The sequence below is a fragment of the Pristis pectinata genome, chromosome 9, assembly GCF_009764475.1.
Source record: "Pristis pectinata isolate sPriPec2 chromosome 9, sPriPec2.1.pri, whole genome shotgun sequence".
In the NCBI taxonomy this organism is placed as follows: domain Eukaryota; kingdom Metazoa; phylum Chordata; class Chondrichthyes; order Rhinopristiformes; family Pristidae; genus Pristis; species Pristis pectinata.
The window spans coordinates 79,326,269-79,348,445 of NC_067413.1; the positions used below are offsets into that span (position 1 = coordinate 79,326,269).

Here is a 22,177-nt window from a genome sequence, read left to right on the forward strand (position 1 = left end):
CCTAACAACCAGGATCTCCCGGTGGCCAGCTATTTTAATTCCACTTCCCATTTCTCACACCGACATGTCTGTCCACAGGCTCCTCTATTGCCAAGTTGAGGCTAAACGCAGATTAGAAGAACAGCACCTCATGTTCTGCCTTGGTAGTCTCCAACCTGACGGCATAAACATCGATTTCTCTAACTTCCGGTAACCACTCCCCTCTGGCCCCCCCCCCCACCCCCCTTGTTTTCCCTTATCCACCAGCCCCATCACCCGGTCTCTTTTGCCATACCTGCCCTCTTGATCTACCCAACAACCCACATATTCCTCCCTCTGGTTCCCCTCCTCACCTCCTTCCCTTTATTCCATTGTCCACTCTCCTCTCCTATCCGATTCCATCTTCTTCAGCCCTTTGTCACTTTCACTTATCACCTCCCAGGTTCTTACATCATTCCCACTCTCTCCCCTCCCTCACCTGCCGATCATCCCCCTCTCACCTGGATCCACCTATCACCTGCCAGCTCTTACTCCACCCCTCCCCCTTTTATACTGGCCATCTCCCCAGTTTCTTTCCAGTCCTGACAGAAGGGTCTCAACCCGAAACTTCCCTCCATAAATGTCTCCTGACCCGCTGAGTTCCTCCAGCATTTTGTGTGTTGCTCAAGATGGATCCATTACTTGGCACTTTGGTCTGAAGATGGTCACAAAAGCTTCAATTTAATCTCATGCACACGTATGCTGGGCATCAACAAAGCAGAGGATGGGAATTCCATGAAGCCTTCCTGTTCGCAGGCCCTTACTGGGTTTGACACATGCATCCCATGTGAAACGTTCAAGTTCCTTCATTGATATCACAAAATAAAATGACAGCAGATAAACTGTCGATTCAGGTGAAACCTAAACTTTGCATGCTGAAAAATATGCAAATGAAAAGGTCAGGATACTACCAACCAAAAGAGGACTGCACTGGTAAAAGAGAGTTCAAAACTTTATTGAGCTATGACCTGATTAGAATACGCCAGATGATAACCAATATTGTACAGAAAGTTGTACATTTTTTTTTACATAGAAAACTTTACATGTCTGTACCATATATATTTCATCCTTCTCCAAATATTTATTTTTCTACATCCACAGTGACTAGGAATGCTTGGAACTCTTGTATCCATTTTGTTTTTATTAAAGCCCAGTTCACAGCCTCTTAATAATTAGATTTCAATATATTTCATCATCCCAAGCCCCAAAACTGATTCATTATTCAATATATTTAATTTAACATCAATTTTATACATAGACAGTAGAACCTACATCAAACATGGACACAGTTTTGTCAGTGCAGATGCACCTCAGATCAACCTGCAATGATTCAAGTTCCAGTTGACAGGATCAATCATTTTGTTTAAATAATAGGCCCTAGTCTGTAATATACAGGTAGGGAAAAACTCATCTTTATTGACAGGGTAACCATTTCACTAATTGTATTAATGTAATGGCCTTAGTGCTGCCTTCCACTAATAATTAAGCACACAGCTCCCAGGGTCCAATGCATCTGCATGAGCAATATTAAAGAAAATTTGAAAATATTCACAAAAGCCAAAAGCAAAAACAACCCAGTGCATACAATGAACAACAAAATAGCAGTGACTCTAACAAATTAATAGAAAATAATGAAATTAAAACAAATCCATTCTGGAAGAACTATATAGTGTTAAAATTGTATTTTACAGATTTGTATCTTTGTACAACAGATTTCACAGAAGGATGGTCATTATAACTTTAAAGATCTTGAGCTGTGCAAACAAAAATTAGTTACTGAATAATGCTCAAGAGATCTGCTATTATCTGTAACAAATTCAAAATTAATTATACTTTCCAACCTGCCTGTAAAATGCAACAAGATTTATTTCCCTTACAGCATATATATTACTCATTGTCAAACTACAGTACTCATTTAAATACTTCTCCATTATAAGATGTTCACTGTAATCCTGTTTACGTTCCATCTTTGAGACCCAGTGTGCTTCTTGACACTAACGACATTTCAATATGTGACTAAACCACAAAATGGTTGATTCCATGCTTAGCACGTGGACAGCACTCAGTCTTTACCTTCAGATAATTAATTCAATGAAATAAAGCAGTTTGAACTTAGTTTACAGTTCACTTATCCGCATCTTCAGGCAGGTTAAATCAACAGATTTAAGCACCATCCTTTACAAAAAGATCAAGGAGGGATCGAGGCAGAAGGAGAGAATCAAAGCAGGCAAAAAGCCTGGTCCTTTTCAGATTTATAGACAAGAATCCCTCAGCCAAGATCTGTTATCATTCCTTGTTGGTGGATCCATGCTCTTGCTCTGAAGGATGAGATATTTTAAAGACTAAACCAATGCGGAGATAAAATTTGCGTAGAACAGCTCTCAATTCAGGAATCAGATTAAACTGCATTATTTCACACAAAAGGGGGTAGTACCTTGATGCATGGGCCTTGAACTGGAACTGGAAACATAGAAAGGATAGATCATTTTAAAATGGACACATCAGGAGTAGTTCTGCACATACTTTAACCAGATATAATCAATATCCCTAATGGTACATTGGTGAATTATATACCCCTTCTCACTCTTAATGCACTGATATTTTGTACATTCAACCTTCATGATACCGTGAAAAGTATGATAATATGGGTGATACGTACTTCATGACTCTCACTTGATCTTAATAAAATGGTTTTGCTGAAACACAAGTCCATTTCCACTGGCAAGCAGGACATGAGTGGGTGTTGTTAATAGAAGGCTGATACAGGCCATATTCCAGGAAAAAAACACCAAGTACTTGCAATTTAACAGTCAGTTGTTTTACCTGGATATATTAGATGTATTAAGTGGCAACATTTGCTAGAAAATAAGACTCAGTGATTAAAGACAGTGAACTGCTGCAAGTTTGCATAATTTTCCTAGTGAAAGCTATCTAGTCAGCACTTATTTTTATTCTGCAAGAATGATACCAGGTTTGACTGAAGTTGGAAACAAATATATTGAATAGATCAACAACTCACAAACAACTCCATTATACCGTGGCACTGAATATAAATGTTAATGTGATATATAGGTTCTTCAGGCATGTAAGCTTAGAGCAACAATGTTTAAGCGAATTCCTTCTCAATATGCATAACTCTTAGGTCCCACTCCATCCACCAACTAACCCCGGTCCCTTTGTGATTGTAATCACATTTGAAAACTAGAAATAACTAGCCTTGATTAATGCATACATACTTCAGCATAGAAATCATGATATTTATGTTTCAAATAATGGTTCAGGAAGTAACAAAGATTTTCTCTTGTGCCCCTCTTCAATTTCCATGAGTAATAAGTTCTTCCTTTGGACCAAAATCTTTAAAATTATTTGAAATTAAAATAAAATCTTGTTAAAGAGGAAAATTCCATACTTCTTAAAAGAAGTTACCTTTCAATGTGTTGCCATGTGTTCTAAAGTGTTGAGCTAGAATATCAACCTCGATCTCAAAGAAATAGTAGTCTTCCCTCATAAAGCAGCTTGGTACCCATTTGGTCAGTTTATACTTAATAGCATCCTTATAACTTTTTTCTGCTAATTTTCATATTTCCCTAATAGTCAGAATCCTCAAAAACTTTTCATAGTTGAGATGAGCACAAACGATCTTTAATAATATTATCTATATATGGCTTCAAGCAGTCAATTCTAACTAAATATTGATTTAAAAATTTGAATGTTACAGGTTAAGTGCCCATTACAGACCTGCATATTTATCTTGGAAAGAACTTTGAACAGGATAAAAATCTGGAAATTTACCTCTGCTAAGGAATAGAACAGTTCCAAAATTTAGGTTTCCACTAAATATATTTTATCAGCTTTTCACAGTGGTAACTTATGAAGATTATGCCTTTTGTAATTTAACCCTGTAGATTCTTCGTAAGACAACCAAAGTATTAAGTCCAACGCAAAATTATTGATACAATAATCTACATCTTTCTGATATATTTTCAAATGGATGGCAATTGTGAGAAAAATCCAATAATCAAAAAGGATAAGCAAGCAATGCTTTTTCATTTATTAAACTAGGAAAGTATTGCGTTGGGAATGGATAATGTTATGGACCATTAAAGTTCATTTTGTAGGATCAAAGTACTTGACAGTATGATAGAGATGGAGCTGATAGCAGTGCAAATATATATTTAAACAGAGGTAGATGAAAATCAAAAAATGCAGGAAATCTGAGAAAAAAAACAGAAAATGCTGGAAACATCCAATAGTTCAGGCAGCATCAGTGCAAGCAGGAACAGAATTAACCCGTCAGGTCCACCCTTCTTTGATCTAAAAAAGTAGATTTTGCCGCAGATGCTGCCTGATCTGCTGGGTGTTTCCAGGGATTTCTGTTTTTATTTTAAACATGGGTAACTTGCCTCTAAAAATGAAAGATTTTCATTTATGAGTTCAGGGCTTCTCATAATGCTTTATAGACAATGAAATACCCTTTTTTTAAGCATTGTAATGCAAGGAACATGGCAGTCAATTAATACACAGTAAACTCCCCGGATACAGCAACCTGGCAGATACTCTGTTATGATGCTGAGGGATAAAATACTGACTAGAACACTGAAACTGTCTAATGGCATGGAACCTTTTACACCCATACTGAAGAGAAGACAGGGCCACAACTGAAAGACAGTACCTTCAACAGTGTAGCACTCTCTCACTACTGCCTGCAAGCACTTCATCACTGAAGTGAGACTTGAACCTGCAGTCTTCCAATTCAAAAATATAAATTATCTAATTAAAAATGTCCAACTTGTCAATATAAACTGAAGACTTATGATAAACAACAAAAAAATTTCTGCTTTCAGAAATGGCTTGTTTTAATTATGAATCTTACCCTTTCATCATTTATTTTAAGGACTTTAGTTAAAAATAGTAGTAGGAGATTGGTCCAGGCTTCTCGATGACTTTCTGAGGTAAGTGTCAGGAAGTAGCTGAGCGCTTCACTGCAAACACTATTGAAAGAAAACAGTTGGAATGAATCAATCAAATACAATTCACTAAATCAGTATGATATGTGTATTATTGTATAAGATATACAACTCAATTGCAAACCAACACACTTTTTGAACACATTTGAGTTTGACTAACTTGGACAAATAAATCATAATTTTAAAAACAAAGATAATTGCTTGCTCTCTTTCCTCTTTTCAAAAAGGTAGCCTATACTATTTATTATCCTTTAACAAGTAACAGAAAACATAGAAGAGTACAGCAGAGGAACAGGCCCTTTGGCCTACAATATCTGTGTTGACCATGATGCCAATTTAAATTGCACATCAGCCTGCACATGGTCTAAATCCCTCAATTCCCTTAAGGTTTGTACACCTATCTAAATGAATCTTAAATGTTGCTATCGTATCTGCTTCCACCACCTCCTCTGGCAGCCCATTCCAGGCACCTACCACTCTCTGTAAAAAAATTTGCCACATAAATCTGCTTTAAACATTCCCCCTTTAACCTTAAAGCTATGCTCTCTAGTATTTAACATTTCCATCCTGGAAAAAAGACTGACTGTCTAATCTGTCTATGCCTCTCATAATTTTATACACTTTTATAGGTCACCCCTCAGCCTCCAACGCTCCAGAGAAAACAATCCAAGTTTGTCCAACATTCTAAGCCAGGTAACATCCTGGTGAACCTCTTCTGCACCATTTCCAAAGCCTCCACATCCTTTCTGTAATGTGGCAAGCAGAACTGTACACAATACTCCAAATGTGGCCTAATCAAAGTTTTATACAGTTGCACCAGAGAGGCAACATTTGTCAAGGGATCTAGAGATGAAGAAATCTTTTGACTCTGTTCTTAATTGCAGTGCGGATATGAGTAATGATCCAGAATAAATTATAATCCTGTGGGGAAGAAATTTAGTTGATCCTTCGGTACTAAAGGAATGACTCAAGTTCTTATTGTTGTCACCATGGATGATTGAGTACTGGGGAGATGCTGGTTACTCAAGTGTAAATGATATCCTTATTTCTTCTAAAATGTATCAATATACTGTATCTCTCTGTCAATCTGTACAGACTGCTAAATTTAACCCACATATGGGAACATAAATGGATAAGAATATTAGCAATGCCTTTAATTATCATATAAAATGCTAAGATTTCAATAAAATGTTGCAAGGGACACTCATAAATGAGCGAGTTTGTGAGATGGATTCAAAACTACTTGGATAAGCCCAGGTAAATGGTTTTAAATAAAGCTGCTTTGCAATTAATTTATGTCCCTAGAAACATAGCATGGATACTACTGTCACTAAACAGGCTGGTAAAATAATGTGCAGTGGACACTGGACCCTGGAAAAATCAAGTCTGAAGGTGACAAAGGCATAGATGAAAGTTTTATTAACTATTGGCATGAATAAAAGATGAGAATGACGTGGACAATCAGTCTGGCGTTTAGGCAAATTGCTATAAACCTGTGCAGTCATGATTGAAAAGTGTCACTTCTGCAAAAGATGATGGTTTGCTTTCAGATTATGACAACGGCCTTAACAAGAAAATCAATTTAAATATGCAAGTAAAAAGGAATTGATCATTAGAAGTTTGAAAATGTACAGCAAGAATTCAAGCAGTTGCAGGACAAACCCCATCCACAAAACAGCTAAAACATGCTCACCAGCAAAAGTGGCAGGTTTATATAGAAATCCTAAATATTGGCACATACACAGAGAAATGTCAGAATTTCCTAGTAAAATTTGGCCCATTAGAAACCTGACAAATGGGTGTGATTTGATTTCCCCTCTCACTTTATTTCATAATGTTCGTTTAACAAACCAAGCAACATCAAAAATACTGCTGAGTTTTCCAACTACTGCTGTAAGAATTGCTACTTACTTAAGTAATCGTTGCTGAACTTCCACCCAAGCATCACTACGATTTTTATCTGTGTACATACGAAACAAGATACGCAAGCCACAAGCAATGCTACTGGTCTCTTGTTTTAAAAGGTTAGGTTTCGATTTGCCTTTGAAGCCTGTGTGAACAGAAAAGACACATAATAAGTCAATTATTCTGGACTGACCAATAAAACCATATTTAGTTTTGAACTGGAATTATTTTTCATGCGCAACATGTGAAGTAACTTAAACCCTGTAACAATGATCAACTTTTACAAAGATTTTGCACTTGCCACAATATAACAACATCGGTTGCCTTTCAGTCAGAAGATTTAGGTTCAAGTCACAGTTGAGCAATTTGATAACAAAAGTCTAAGATGGCACTGCAGTTCAGTCCTGAGAGAGTGGTATATTCTTGGAGGTGTATTCTTTCAAATGAAGTGCAAAACCAAGGCTTCTCTGCTCTCTCAATGCCTTCATTTTGAAGAATAGCAGGAATATAATTTTCAGTATTGTTTCGGCAGTTCATTCCTCAATAAACATTGTCATTACTAGAAGACCTGGTCATTATGACAATATTACATGTGGAAGCTTGCTGTTTTTTGTTTTTTGACCTACTTGCGTGTGCAGGAAAAAATGCTAATGCAGGAAACCTGAAATAAAAACTGAAAATGCTGGAGATTCTCAGTAACCATGCAGCATCTTTGGAGACAAAAGCACAGTTTTCTAGGGTGTGAATGAGTTCTGATGTAAGGTCGCTGCTGTGAAACTTGATTTTCATGGACGCTACCTGATCTGCTGAGTATCTCCAGCAATTCCTGTTTTTATTATAACAGTAACCTCACTTCAGAAAGCAACTCCATTGGCAGTAAATTGCTTTGGCCTGTTCAGAAAGGGATATAAAGAGTGCCACATAAAATTCTTTGTTGGAAAGTACAATAAATATGATAGCTTTGGATTACGATTCTATTATTTCTCATTCCAAAATTAACAATTTACTCAAATAATTTCTACAGCAATGGTGATTCCAATATTTATGTCATCTATATGATTAATCAATGAATTATACTTAATGTCCATCAGAAGTACAAATTAATTGAAAGATTGCAATATGGAGAGAACAAGCAGCAACAAAGGAATGGAGTAAAAAAGGCACACACAAGTTCATGCCATGTGTTCCAACATGGCATGAACTGGCAGACAAAATATAAAGATTCGGGAGTATAATTCATGATTTTATACCAGACACAAAAAAGTTCAAATATTTTAGAATTCTTAGTAACCCTCCCTCCCAAAAAGGAGATTTTACAGGGTAACATTTGGCACTGTATACTTAGTATGGAGCCCAGGCCATCAGAAATGGATACTGGATGCCTGGACGCCTGTGGAACACATAATAAGAAAATTGTGTTCAACAAATCTGTTTTTTTTGCAATGTAAGTAGGAGGGGTGATCATGGGGTACTTGCAAATGTGTGTGTCTGCACTTTCACAGGAAAGGCTCATAGATTTGGGGATAACACACAAACTTGATAAGGTGGATTGTTAATGGACAAAAAAAAACAGCAGGAACAAATAGGTCTTCTTCAGATTGTCTGCTATTATTGAGGTCCCACAGGGATCAGTGCTGGGCACTCTGCTATTTGCAATACACATTATAGACCGATGAGTCAAAGTTTACTGATGATGGAAAGTTAAGTGGGCTTTGAGGAAGATGCAAAATGATTCAATGTCAGTTGGCTCAGAGGTGCAAAGGAAATAATTCACCACTACCTTCTAGGGTAATTAGGGAGAGGCAATAAATGCTAGCCTTTCCAGCAGTGCCTACATCTCAACAATTGAAATCAATGAAAAAAAATTGCAATGGTCCATGGACAGATCAAATGTGTGGGAAAGAAGGTAGAAAGGTGCTTGTAGATGATGTACAGTACAGCCCCTCGTTACAGCAGTTCGGCTACAGAAATTTGTCCTTGCGAATTCACAAATCACTCCAAAAATTTGAGATATGGAATAAAAATTCACCCTTACAGATGTGAGAAAAGTAATGAAATAAACACAAAATGCAAAAGAAACAACACATTTTGTATACTTTTGTCAAGGGTTTGTATTACATAAAATCACGAAATGGATGGGTTTCTTGGAATGCAACCCCTCCTTATTTGCAACGGGTAAATTGTATAATGTGAGGTCATTTACTTTGGTAGAAAAAAAATGAAAATGTTGGTAGACAGAGGGTTCTTGGTGATTAGGATTTGAAATGCACAAAGAAAATATGCAGGTGTAGCAAGCAATTTGTGAGGCAAATGTAACAATGCCTATTATTGAAAGAGCTTATGGTAAAACAGCAATAAAGTCTTGCTGCAAGCGAACATGACTTTGTTGAGATTACACTAGGAGTACTGTGTGCAGTATTAGTCTTTATATCAAAGAAAAAATACTTGCCTTGGAGGAAGTGCATCTTAAATTCATTAGATTATTTCCTGGGATGAGGATCTTTGACCCTAACTTAGTCAAATTGGCTTATATGTTTATTGAAATAAGCAGGATTTTGAAAGAGCTTGATGTGGTAGGTAATGTGAGGCTTTTTTTCCTTCATATTGGAGAGCTTATAATGAAGGGGGATAATCACAGCCTTTGAGGACTGAGATAAGGAGAAATTTCTTTACTTAACAGGTAGTAAGTTTTTGGAATTCTCTAACCCCCTCTCCCCGGTGGACTGTGGAAGCTCAGTCACTAAGTAAACCCAAGACTGAAATTGATCAAGTGCAGAAGAACAAAAATAAAGGGCTCGATCCTTCTGCCTGGAGTTGCCTCACATGTACTCAATGTTTAGGATCGCAGCATGCCACCCCGAAGCAAATGCAAGATATAGACAAACTTTTGTGAGCATTCAAGATTGAGAAGGGTGCTCCAAGGTCCCTTATGATTGACAGAATGAAAGATCTGGGTTAGGTCAAGAAAGGCCATGTACAACAGTTGGGACTACTACCTATATTTCTACTGATTAGCAGATGGGATTATCACCACCTCCTCCAAGTCCAATACCATTTTGATTTGGAAAAGATAGGACTGGATCAACCTGGATTAGTTCAATTATCCAAACTTGCTGCCCCATACTAACCTCCTCCAGATATAAAGGGCCAAGTCAAATGTTTCTCCATGCCAGAGAATTGCTTTGTGAAATGCAATGGGCTACAATGATGACTGGGCCTCAGGTGTCCGAGGTGAGGCTTTGCCCTAGTCATCTAATGGCCTCCAAGAGCTCACTACTGTCAAAAGGGGTTTATAGTAAAAGACATTTAAAAACTACTCAAATAGAATTAAATACTTGAAAAATTAAAAACTCTAGCAATTAATTAAAAACATCAAGTAAAACAAGAAAACAACTAACCTTTTAACTTGGGATTGGAGATGCCATTCAAATGTTTTGTATATTTGAATAGAATAATGCTTCACACGTCAGCCATCCTGGTGTAAGGCCAAGAGCCAGATACACTTTGCATCAAACCATTTCTGCCTTTTACCACCAGACCCAGTCCAGACTGGAATTTTGGGACCATATCATTTGAAATTATAGATTCATAGAAAGATACAACATGGAAGCAGGCCTTTGGCTCTGACCAGCAAGCACCATTTTCACACTAACCCTGACCCATCAACAGTTGAACTGCCTTTTATCTTATTTTCCTCCCCTCCCCTCAATATTCAATACAGTATTCAAAACACAACGATGCATTTTATCCTGACAACACAATGCAATATGCATTAGTTGATGTATACAGCATTTTTAAGATATTTTTTGGTTACCTTTGAATGTTGTGACACATCCTAGGTCTTCATAAAACTTACACAATAAATTGGCACAAAACATCAACCTATTACATCAACTAGGATTTAAAGTCACTTAAATTAATATTACAAGGAACTGCAGAACAAGCATCTTACTACTATTATACTACATCACTGCACAAATCCACTGTATCAGAGCTAATGATGAGCATACATATGAAACACTTTGCATTCACAATCACTTTCAGCATAAATTGGCAGTTACGAAAACAGATGCAAAAGCCATTTCTATCAACAATGTATGGATAATTTCAACACATTCAAGACACACTACAAACCTGCTTTCCATAGTGCAGTCCTCTGTTCACTGTTGGAATTAAAGGACTTGGCAAATCGATGAGACTCCAGTAGGCAGTCAAGGAGTTTGAAAAGTTGTTTTGAAGTTAGATAATGATACATTCCTTGGTCTTGCTTTTCAACATGCACATCAGCATCTATTGCATCTCTCTGTAAATGGCAAAGGGCAGAAATGAATTCACTTATTCTCATTAATTTTTTTTTACTAGGACATTGACACAATCGTGCCTTTGAACAACGAGACAGTGATGTCCCAATGAATGAAGTGTTCATAACTTCTATATTCTCTAACAAATCACGCCTCAGAATTAAAACTAGAGTTCTGCTTTTCAGTCCAGTTGTTGCATGAAAATCAATTATAGCACTCTTCCACTATAATTTGAATTGGATACCAATACATAAAATTCCTTGCATAGGATATTTGGCTTTCAGCACACTTCGCTGGAATTTTAAACAATATCAAATAACTGGCAGCTTTACCAACAAGTACAGCTTGCTTTAGGGTAATTGTGATGACAGCATACAAGTTGACTAATCACTGGCAATGTTGGCAACTTTGCTACATTTGATGCCAAAGGCTGGAAGTACAGGAAGTAAAGAAATAAACTGCACTGATAAACCATATTGTGTGTCCTCAGGCCATCCCAAAGTGCCTCCAACTTTACAAATTTTGGTATAAAACACATACCTTATAATTACTTAAATGAACCCACTCCACTGTGTTTGCACCTCAAATTAACTTCTCAAAATTATTATCTCATTCAAATAGACACTTAAAGTTGCATTCCTGATCTGGCAATCTGCACAAACATCATTTGAGGTTCATAAGATGGAGCTTTGATGTGCAGAATAGAAGTCAACCAAATTAAGGCGATTTACTTTTGTTTGTTTTTGCAGAGGCTACAGACAGACAGGTTGTGAAGCGTCTATAACTTCTGTGGTCCATTTATCCAGTCTGTGATTCTTGTCGGATGACTTGTTGTTAAATGCACTGGTTTCTGAAATGGCTGCACTTGTGAAACTTCTTAATCTCCATCTCCTTAAAAAATTCTGTCTATAATATTAGATCAGGTGTGTAACAAACTAAAGATAAATTATAAAATAGGAACTGCTTTTCTTACCATAAGTCTGCATTTAATTTTTTTTGTGTGTCTTGGCTGCCAGTAGGAACTGAATTGGCTTCTACACTCAACAAGTTAAACTAAGTCAGAGAATCACAAACAAAAATAGGCACTGCAAATTTATAAATGCTATTTTCAATACATACTCTTGAAATTTAAGTTCCCTACATCATCAGACATCTGTGGAACCACTGAAAATTAACATGGCAATCTTAAAATATGACAAGTGAATACCATCCTTAATGGAATATAAAACCCACATCAGCCAGGAATATATATTAAATCACCAGTGAAAAATGGTAAACAAGAACTGCCTACACATCATATGTGCAATAAGCCAGTAAAATTTTGCCAACAATAATTTCTCTTATTGGTTACAGTAAAACAGTTAAAATAATTGAGAGACATTATTACATTACTTCCCTTTCAGCGATTTCTGTAAGTTCCATCGACAATCTGACAAAATACTATCAATTTTCAAATCAACTATTTATCACCTTTTTTTATTTTATGGTAGTCTTTTTTTTTAAAACCATTTGGTATCTTTCATTTTGAAGTTCCTTCTGCGCTTCTGGTAAAGCTAAGTGTCTCAGATGTGCCCATAGCATAGATCTCCAGTTTGCCCTAGTCAAATTAGTTGCTTGAAGCTAGAATTATCCCCCAGAAGCACACAATATCTGACGTACATTTGCCACTTTCTAACTGCCCAGGATTTCTTTTTTAAGTGGTATAACAAGAAGACCTAGTTGGAACAGTGAAAAAGGAAGAAACATTCCACAAATGGTATTATGGTTCCTGCCAGATGCTTTTAGAGAACTTTGGGAAAAATGGTGATAATGCACTCCACAGCAAGTTCAGAGGTATCCTGTTACCCAATGGTTTCCCCATCAACCTTTGTTCAGCGACTTATGGTTAACTTCAAACTGATCAAGAGACAGTGTTCCAACCTACAAAATGGTTCTCTCGCTTCTCAGCTATTCCTACACGCATGAAATGCCACAAATATTATTACATGTAGTAGGTGTGATTTATGCAACATGTTTAAGGTTAAAAATACAAAGGATTTTCTTCAGAATGAATGGAAGCAAAATTCAAAAGTCAGATTAGATATTTAACAACTTGATGCAGATAACTGACCTCATCCTTTTGTTAAACTTCTGCTTTTATAGCCCTACCATAAATATGAAACTTAAAATTAAGTGCTAGCAATGGTGCCACATGAGTTATAATACAGGTTGAAACTCTTTAGTCTGGCACCCTTGGGACCTGACTGGTGCTGGTCCACAGAAAATCCAGACCACAGAAATTGCCCCAGTGATCTTACTCTGACCAGGAGAACTGTTCTTTTTAAAGTATAGACTTACCAGGTCATGCAGGGGTATAGAGAACTATCTGTCACCTGAAGTTTCCACAAGTCAGAAACACTATTGGCTGAGATTGCAGAAGTTGCACTGGTAGGTTAATTTGCCACAGATTAGTACAGATCTTAGTTAATTTTAGATCTTAGTTTGAATTAATTAATTTGTATAGATCTGTAGTACAGATTGTAAATATGCTGGACCACTGGGGTTCCCAGATGACAGAATGCCGGACTAGAGAATTTCAATGTTAATGATGAAGAACTCATAATTCAGTCATATCCTTTTAAATGTTATAATATGGGCATCGGAAGTAAATGATCAATCCTCAGGAAATATGCTGCGTGAGAATGTAAAGTCAAGCCAGCAAAATAAAATGAAGAATTCACAACAAACAGCTGATCCAACTCCTAAGTTATACCTTCACCTCTGTAGTACCGTGCATCAAAACACTAAATGAAAGCCTTATTGAATTGTACAAATGTTATATATAAACTTTGAGGTGGAGATGGCTATTCCTTTATAACCTGCTTAGTTCCATATTTTCATTCTGGAAAAAATATTCCAAAGTAAATATTATATTGTGACAGAGTTAGAAGAATCGAGTCAACCATTTGTCTAGCACTTAAAGTAAGAAGAGCAAAAACAAAAATCAGTCTGACAGCCAAACTGACTTTCTAATTATGCTCCATTATTGGGCACTACTTGGTCATTGAGTGAACACCATAGCTTTAACATTAAACTAGAAACCAAACAGGGAGTTGTATTCAAGCTTTTACAATTGATAAAATATTAAACTGAATGATAATGCTTCTGCACCACTGAAGATTTTCAGTTGTAATTAATGTTTCTATGACAACCCTACTTTTGAAAGCTAATGTAAAGTTACTAGGCCATCTTATCAGATTTAGGAATGCAGCAGATGATCAGAATTAGCATATTAAATCTAAAAGGAAAAAAGTGCGGACGTTGGAAATCTGAAATAAAATCAAAACGTTGAAGGCCAGACAACATCTGCGGAGAGAGAAACAGAGTTGATGTTTCACATCGATGACTTTTCAACAGATCTGGAAAAGTGATTTAAGTTGCTGTGGGGGGGGGGGGGGGGGGCGGTGGTGGAGGGAAGAGGAGAGAGAGAGAGAGAGAACAAAATGTCTAAACAATCTCTTTATTTAGGGGTGACATCTGCCCTGCTACCTCTGCCTTTCTCACCATCCAGGGACCCAAAAATTCCTTACAGATGCAGCAATTAACTTGTACTTCTTCCAACTTGGTACACGGCATGCAGTAATCAAAATGTGGTCTCCTCTACGTTGGAGGAACCAAACACAGGCTGGGTGACTGCTCTGAAGAACACCTTGGTTCAGTCTGCAAGGATGACCCTGTTGCCTAGCACTCTAATTCACCTTCCCTCTCTGACCTGTGACCTCTGTCATGGCTTCCTACAATGTTCCAACAAAGATCAACATAACTTCATTGAAAAGCACTTTATTGCAGCCCTCAGGACTTTATAATGTAATCAACAACCTTAGATAACCAGTCTTTCCTGTTTGTGTTGGAACTGCCTGGTCTGTTGCAAGGTCACCTATAACATGATAGCAGCTTTTAACTCTCCAAGGAAGTATTTCCAGTAAACTCTTATCTCAGAATTCCAGCAACAACCTTATTCTGCATCTCACAGTTTCTCAGCATTGTTTTTTCCTCCTCTCCTGTCTCCCTCTAACTTCTTTCAGACAAATCAGCTATGATCAACAAGCCTTCACCTTTTCTGAGATAGCACCAACAAAATTTATGTCATTTAGATTGCCCTGGTCTCCATCCCATCATAGATATTCCCTTTATTACTTCATCCTTTCCCCTTCAATGCAACTTAAGACACATTTATTTTCTCACCTTTCTAATTCTGCTTTCAGGTCATTGGTGGAAACATTAATTCTGTTTTTCTCTCTGCAGATATTGCTTAACTACTGAATACCTTCAAGATATTCTGCTTTTATTGAGAACATGAAATGGCAGTTTAGAAAAAAATTGTACTCACAAATGTTGCTACAGGCATTGGAAATGAAAATGGACACTTATAGATGATATAACTCCAACAAGAATAAAATTGTAAAGATGTTAAAAAAGCCGAAGGTGCTGCTTAACCAGGAACTGGTATACTTCAGCAAGCATAGCAGTGATGTTTGAACAGGACTTGGCACAAGTTATACAGCACAAGACGAACTTGACAGGCCATGGTTAATCAACAAATTATATTACCTAATAGATGTATTATTACGATTTTTTTAAACAACGTATGAACAGTAGAGTACATGGTATATGAAAACGAAGGATAGAAACTGGTAGTGCTACAATGAACACTTACCAGTAGCATTGAAAACTGCACTTGGTAAACTTGTCATAGGGAGCTACTGTCACAAGCCAGATAGCACCCATATGTAACACAGCTACTGGATAATGTTGAAATATACTGAGGGATTTCTGAAATCTCAGTTATTAAGGGCTTGCCAGGTTGTAAAATGCTGGATAACCAATCCTCTACAGGAGCTGTAAGGTTTTGGATGACCTCAAGTAAATTGTGACAACTGAACTAACTTCTGTTTATAAAGATAATTTTTCCACAAAGGTTGAACTGTTTTAGATTTGCTTTTTTGGATTAGTTACAATGAAATTTGCTCTCATCTTTCATTCAGTTAAAAAAAACCTTCCATTTCACAAACAGCTGGTCTTTACCTGAGCTGCTGCCAAGTTCTCAGCATCCTCCTTTTTGCTGGTTGCAGGAAAGAACACAATATTGTCGATTGTCTGAATTAATTCCAGCTGGACGACACATTTGATGAGAAGTGCAGCAAATAATCTTTGCTCTTGTACTCCTATGGGAAGAAAATAATTGCTTTAATCAACTATGATTTGTTGTTTTGAATAAATGCAACAAAGAATTCAATCAATTATAATGAATTAATTGTTGAATTATTTAACAATCATCAGATATGACAATATACAGTACATTTAACTCGATTAACATTTTTGATTCATAAAATGTCATAAATCTAAAAAAAATCCCTCATCACATCAAACAATAAACTGGCACCAATTAGGAAAATAACTCAAAGCTTGGTCTAAAAGATAAATTTTAAGGCACATCTTAAAAGAGGAAATAATGAATGTTTTAGGGAGGAAATTTTGAGTTTGGTTTATCAGTGAAAGCTTCAGTGGTGGGGTGATTAAATTCAATACAAGCAAGAAGTCACAATTGGAAGACAGCAAATATACTTGAGATTTGAAAGACTTGAGAATATTCCTGAAACGGTGAAGGGCAAGGCCACCTTCTAAAACATAGATGAGAATGTTAAGATTGAGACGCAGGTTGATTAGGAAGTGACTAAAGCTCAGCAGTGATGTTTTAAAATGACTTGGCACGAGTGGAACTGCAAAAGCTCTGTTATTCAGCACTTACTGGAGTTGACAGACCATGGTTAATCAGGAGTTATATTATCCAATAAATGCATTATTATGCATTTTTTTAAAAACAATGTAAGAACAACAGAGTACATGGAAAATAAGGAGAGGTGTTGTTAGTTCCACTGAACACTTACCAGCAACATCTAAAACTATAAGCAGTAAATTGTCACAGGGTGCCAACTACCACATGAGCCAGATAGCTCCAATATTGAACCCAGTTACTGGAGAATGGTGATCTGTATTTAACAATCTGATATGCTGTAGGATTTTCAAAATGCTTTTTCTGAGAGCATGCCAGATTGTTCAGTGCTGGAGAGTCAAACCTTTTCTTGCACAAGTAGCAAGACTTGGGATGACCTCAAACTCAAGTTAAAATTCTGTGATAATGGGGTTACCTTTGTTTAAAATAATTGAATATTCATGTTGATTATAAAGTCAACTTTAGACAAAAGAGCAGCTCTTGCAACTTTATTAACTCTAGACCCAGACCGATTTTAATCACTACTCCAAAGTTTTCTTCTCCTTAAGCCCTTGATTCATGCTGTACTGGTCCAAAGGAACTGACAGTCCATCTGGTATCCCTCATTATGCCCAATCCACAAACTAAATTTAAACAAATGGGGAGCAAGTACAAATGATCAACACAGATAGCCTTAAAATAAAAATAGAACTTGATGGTTAGGCAGTATCTGTGGAGAAGATAGTCAACACTTCAGGTTAATAATCTTTCATCACAATGTATGGGGCCCTGGATGGTGGGAAGGGAAGAGGTAAAGGGAGAGGTGTTGTACCTGAATGGTGAATATTTATGACATTCCTTTGTTCTCTCTGCCCTTCCCCCTTTCTGCAATTTAAAACAAGCTTGTTTTTCCAGTTTCAATGAAAGGCCATCAATTCATTAACTTGTCTCTCTCCACAGATGTTGCCTGGTAGGCTGCTTGTTTTCAGCATTTTCAATTGTTATATCAAATTTCTTACAGTAAGGAAAAGAGTATCCAGTTACATAAGCCTGCTGCAATAATATTTTATACACCTGTACATTCAGAGATGGTTTCATTATATTATGAGGAGGGGAAATTGAGGAAAAGTAGTCAACTTTGAAAGAAAATTACACCAGGTCAGTTACATGGATTCTGTAACAGTAAACTGTAACACAAACTTGCAAGGTTTCATATCCTAACAAAGAATCCTTTGTAGCATTATCAGAAGCCTATTACATAAAACCTTCATTAGATAGTAAATTGTAACTTTGTTTGCCTGCGACTTACTTGATGATGTCTTAGCTTTAGCAGCATCATCACTGGCATTGGATCCGAGACTAAACTGGCTCTGACGCCAGTCTAAAGGATTCTTCTCTGTGCTGGTCACAGACAGTTGATCCTCACCCTTACTCAGGACATCCACAGACTTTTGAGAAACAGCATCCTAAAAAACATAAATAAAATTGTAGTCTATATTTGTTTAAAAGCAGACATAAATATAAAATAAATTGCTGTTTGATGTATGATTTTTTAAATTTCTAGATGTATTTAATTTTATATCCAAGTCTCAATACAACTGCTGCTATGCATCAGCAATCAAAATGTATTCTATTAATCTGGAAATATTTGACAATGCACTTAATGAAAACTGAGTTTAGTACACATTATGCAATAACACCAATAGCACTGATCATCTTTTGAATGCTCCATATTATCTATTACATTCAATACATCAGGTGCATATTTCATTAAAGTCAATGTACTTGTGCTACATGTAATACCTTATTCAAAGGGCTCAACTATTGCAGTATTTCAGAACAATACGAATAAAAATATCCACTGAATTGTATTAAAGAAAGAATTTATATTAAAACCTCAGCTACTATGAGCAGCTTGGTTTGGAACTGACAATTTAGAGCAGCCTTTGGATAGCACAGCCTCAACATTGGCAATTTCCTAGAATGCCACACTCTCAACCCAACAAAAGGCATATTTTCCTTCAGCTTCTTGATCGTTACTTTTTATTTTACAATTATTTGTTGAAAGGCCAGGACAAGTGTCAAATTTTAACACTTTTTTAAAATAGAAAAAACAAATTTTATTTGAAGATATGGAAATACAATGGAGAAAAAAGCTTTGATTACACAGTAGCTCCAGTTATTTTTTGAGTTCTCAATTTTAGAGAGTATATTATACACACAGTGAAAAGAGAGATAAGTCAAAGAAAAGGATATATAAGGGATAGATGAAGAAACAAATATAAATCGAATGATCACTGGTATTACTCCCTTATTTAAAAAAGAATCTTTGAGACTGATCACGATGAGTGAATTACTGCAACACAACATCTCCAACATTACCATACACAAATTTAAGTTTTACGGGAGTATTTCTAAGGCAATAAGTGAAGAATTGTTTGAAAGTAATCAATTTTTGGGGCAAACAATACGAATTTATTTAGGGCCCTTAAGTTTTCAAGGTTTCACAGAGCAACTTAGAGAAAATAAGGAAAGTAGGGATGTGGTGGGGTTCAGGGAAACAACTGCAGATCTAGGGTTTGGCTCCTAAAGACATGACTGCTGATGGTGGAGCAATCATGTCTGGGCAGAGACAGAAGGACTGAAATGGAGGATCCCAGAGATTTTGGAAGCTTGGAAGGAGATTATAAAGCCAGGGAGGGCTGAACCCAAAGACAGATTTAAAATTATCTTCCTTGTTCTCAAAATTAAGGTTTTGTTTAACCAGGAGCAAATTAAGATCAAGAATGGGGTGGCGGTTGTTGGGAGATGGACAACTACGATATGGATGACCTCACACTTACGAAGAGTGGAACGTGGAAAGCTGAGAAGTGATTTTCTGGCCCTAACTGAAAAGGTAACTGCAACCACCCAAAGACACCCCCATGTCATTTGGATGCTGCTAGAGAGGAACTGGAGAGTGCTTTGTTTCCAAATATGTTCAATGCAGCAAGGAGGAAGAGGAAGATTGTTTACCTTTGTTACATAGAAGTCAGTTGTGAATTAACAAGAGTCATTTCAGTACTGGGGCAGAAGCAGAAACTTGGCATTGACTAGGGAGTTAACAGCACGTTTCAGAACTTTGGAGAGGAAAGCAAGATTAGCAATATGGCAGGTTAACATTGCCATATTTGAAGGATTTGAGAGCAGTAACTGAGGAGAGAAAATTACATACTGTATAATGCATTAAATACAAAACTAAATTGGTTAACATAACTGCTGTGGAGACACAAGAGATTCTGCATATGCTGGAATCTGGGGCAACACACACAAAATGCTGGAGGAACTCAGCAGGTCTGGCAGCATCTATGGTGGGAACTAACCAGTCCACGTTTTGGGTCAAGACCCTTCATCAGGACTGGAATGAAAGAGGGCGAAAGCCAGAATAAGGTCAGGGGGAGGTGAAGGAGCACAGGCTGGCAGGTGATAGGTGAGTCCAGGTGAGAGGGGGAAGGTAGGTGGGTGGGGGGATGAAAGGGAGAGATGTAAGAAGCTGAGAGGTGATAGGTAGAAGAGTCAAAGGGCTGAAGGAAGAGGAATCCAGTAGGAGGGGACAGTAGACCATGGAATAAAAGGGAAGGAGGTGAGGAATGGATGGGAAGGAGGTGAGGAATGGATGGGCAGGTCATGAGGGCAGGGGAGGGGAAAGAGATGGAATGAGGGGGTCACAGGAATGAGGGAAAACAAAGGTGGGGGGGGGGGGGGAGAAGAGAAACTTCAAACTACAAACCGACTTTTTACGGCTACTGATATCCATGATTCTGATTTACAGCAACTTCTCATACAAAAGCTGAAGCCATTTGATAATTCAGGAAATAATGAAATGCATACCAATTGTTTTTCTCCAGCATCATTTTGTAATGGAGAGTCACCTTCAGACTGTGACGGTCGCCATGTTAATAAACTAAAATGTACAAATTATAGCAACATTAATTAAGTTACAGCTGAAGAATTAGTTTTGAAAAGTGTTACTATTATAAAAACAGATTTGATTAAAATAGCTCTCAGATATTGACTACAAAATGGAAATTTCAGCATTTCAATTCAAATTAGTAGTACACAATCCAAAACAAATTCAAATGCAGACTAAACTTCAGTCTGAAAGATGAAATATATCAGGCTTCACAAGCAAATCATAACACTATTTTTAAGCCTCAGCTTCAGTAGAATTCATTTAGCATTACTGCCTGTAGACATTACAGTTCCTGCCAATTACCATCCTTCAACAAAGTGAGAAGTATATTTGATATGCCCCCATTTAATATGCCACTCAAGTTCAATGAAACTGATCAAGATGGAAACATGTTCCACTGAAATTTCATGATATCTGACAAGAGTACCTTTGATTGTCAATGACACATGATAAGTTCCAAAGTTAGCAACTCCAAAAATAGTCATGGATAAATTAACAGTGTTATTGAATTGTTAAAGGAAGATCATCATAGTTCAGTTGACCAGCCAGTCAATAAGCCAAGATGCCATTATGCATGGATCCTCTCTTCCTGTACCTTATCTATCCTATGTCCAATGAAGTACAACCATCTCCTATTCCAACTAAACCCAGAATTGGCAGCTAACAGGTTTAAAAATCTTTTTGAGCTGTCACCTTCCTGTGCAGTAACATCCAGTAGATGCTCTGTGGTTTTTGGCTACAATGCCACCCAGATCGCTTCAAAAATCAATGTGTTCCTAACAAGTACCGAATGACTTTGATTGCTTCATACTTTGTGATGCTATTCCCAGGATTCATCTCATTTGCATTATTTAATCTGCATAATTGGATTAAATCATTTTCAAATATTGAAAATTTTGTAAAAGATCTAATGTTGACTATAAGATATTTCTAACCGACCATTAACAGTTGGCCACATTGAAAGCAGACGCTATCAGGTTCAATAAGCAGCAGCATTTTGCCAAATTCCAACAAGCAAACTGTTTCCTACCCACAACATACATTTTAAACCTACCTCCATGATCTAAGTCTACTGTCATATCTTAAAATAACTCTCATCAAACAAGCATTTGATGGCTGCATCTGTTCTCACAATGCCACCTTCACCACCAGTGTTTCTGATGAGTCTTCCTTTTCCCTCAACTGTGATTTCCCTTCCACAATAAGTGACAGGGCCCTTAACTGTGGCTATTCCATTTTCTACACTTCTGCTCTCACCCCTCTCCCTCCTACCCAGAGTAAG

General features: G+C 37.0%; 1 protein-coding gene across 1 annotated transcript in view; it reads right to left on the reverse strand.

The window, feature by feature from the left end:
* Positions 1 to 975: 975 nt before the first annotated feature.
* Positions 976 to 22,177, reverse strand: part of arfgef1 (ADP-ribosylation factor guanine nucleotide-exchange factor 1 (brefeldin A-inhibited)) — a 146,678-nt gene continuing 125,476 nt past the window's right edge. The window contains 7 exon segments of the mRNA XM_052022993.1: positions 976 to 2,472; positions 4,892 to 5,009; positions 6,897 to 7,035; positions 11,025 to 11,193; positions 16,256 to 16,395; positions 18,253 to 18,409; positions 20,814 to 20,886. Coding sequence (XP_051878953.1) covers positions 2,305 to 2,472; positions 4,892 to 5,009; positions 6,897 to 7,035; positions 11,025 to 11,193; positions 16,256 to 16,395; positions 18,253 to 18,409; positions 20,814 to 20,886 — 964 coding nt within the window. The 3' untranslated portion in view covers positions 976 to 2,304.